Source organism: Gossypium hirsutum, chromosome D08 (assembly GCF_007990345.1).
Source record: "Gossypium hirsutum isolate 1008001.06 chromosome D08, Gossypium_hirsutum_v2.1, whole genome shotgun sequence".
NCBI lineage: Eukaryota > Viridiplantae > Streptophyta > Magnoliopsida > Malvales > Malvaceae > Gossypium > Gossypium hirsutum.
In genome coordinates this window covers 5,193,076-5,194,181 of record NC_053444.1, presented here as the reverse complement: position 1 = coordinate 5,194,181, position 1,106 = coordinate 5,193,076, and the positions used below count along the sequence as shown (strand labels likewise).

At 37.3% G+C, this 1,106-nt stretch overlaps 1 protein-coding gene across 1 annotated transcript; it reads left to right on the top strand.

Annotated features, from left to right (window-relative positions):
* Positions 1–246: 246 nt before the first annotated feature.
* On the top strand, positions 247–906 carry LOC107919079 (protein SENESCENCE-ASSOCIATED GENE 21, mitochondrial). Its single transcript, XM_016848606.2, has 2 exons — positions 247–385; positions 461–906. Exons 1-2 carry the CDS (start codon positions 330–332, stop codon positions 681–683), a joined length of 279 nt encoding a protein of 92 aa, XP_016704095.1. The 5' UTR covers positions 247–329; the 3' UTR covers positions 684–906.
* The last annotated feature ends 200 nt before the right edge of the window (positions 907–1,106 follow it).

The window sequence follows — 1,106 nt, the reverse complement described above, 5'->3', positions numbered from 1 at the left end:
ATATAGCTTGAAGTTGAATTGTAAACGGGAGCGTAACCAACGAGGGATAAGCAGGGTCCTTGACCCTCTTTGGTTCATCTATTTAATAATTAAATAGGTCACCTAATTAAATACATGAGAGCCAGGTGTCAGCAAAAGAGAGGTCTGTCGTTTGTTGTTGACGAGGTTGCCGTTTCACGTTATCGTTCCCCCCTCCCGCCCTCTCTCTCACGGGTCTCTATATAAAGGCAACGAGACTCCCCTCTTTCAAACACTCCATAACTATTAAGTTTAAAGCTTTTGCAGTTTCGCCATAGGGAAAAGAGTTTGATTTTTTATAAGAAAAAAAAATGGCTAAGCTTTTCTCCACCTTGGTTGTCAATGGAATCTTTAACGCTATCTCCAGGTACCATTAATATAAGTTCTTTTCATTTGCATTCCAGGGCTGTGTATGATGTTGTTGGGTTCTTGTTTTGTTCAGACGAGGATATTCGGCGGCGGCGTCAGCGTCACGAGGTGTTGTTTCGAGTGGAGTAAGAGGAGGAGCGGCAAGCAACGCTGCGGTGGCGAAGCAAGCAAGGGAAGAGACAAAAGAGAAGGTTTCGTGGGTTCCGGACCCGGTTACCGGATGTTATAGACCGGAGAACTGTGGGAACGAGATTGATGTCGCCCAGCTCAGAGCCGTGCTGTTGAAGAAGAACTAAATATGTTATAAAGTACACCAAACAATAAAATCGTTAATAATACAATGGATTGACGAGGCTGTGTCCGTGACTCTGTTCCGATTTTATCTGCCGGAGGCGGTGTCTTAAAGGAAGAATGTTATATGCTGCACTATTCTTTGTATACAACGACATTGATTTGATGCTGTAATATTTTTTTCTTCACTTCCGAACCAAGCAATAAGAAATTAGTACTAATTATTTATGATAGTCTGATTTTTTAATCGAATTTTATAATTATTAAAATTATATTTTAGTGAAAATTAAGTACACAATTTTTGTTGGATACAAATAAATTTCAAAAATAATTTATGTTATAATTTAAACTTCATTAATATAATGTTTTATACTATTTTCAATAGTTGTGGATAAAAATTAAATATAGTAATTTAAATAATTTATTTT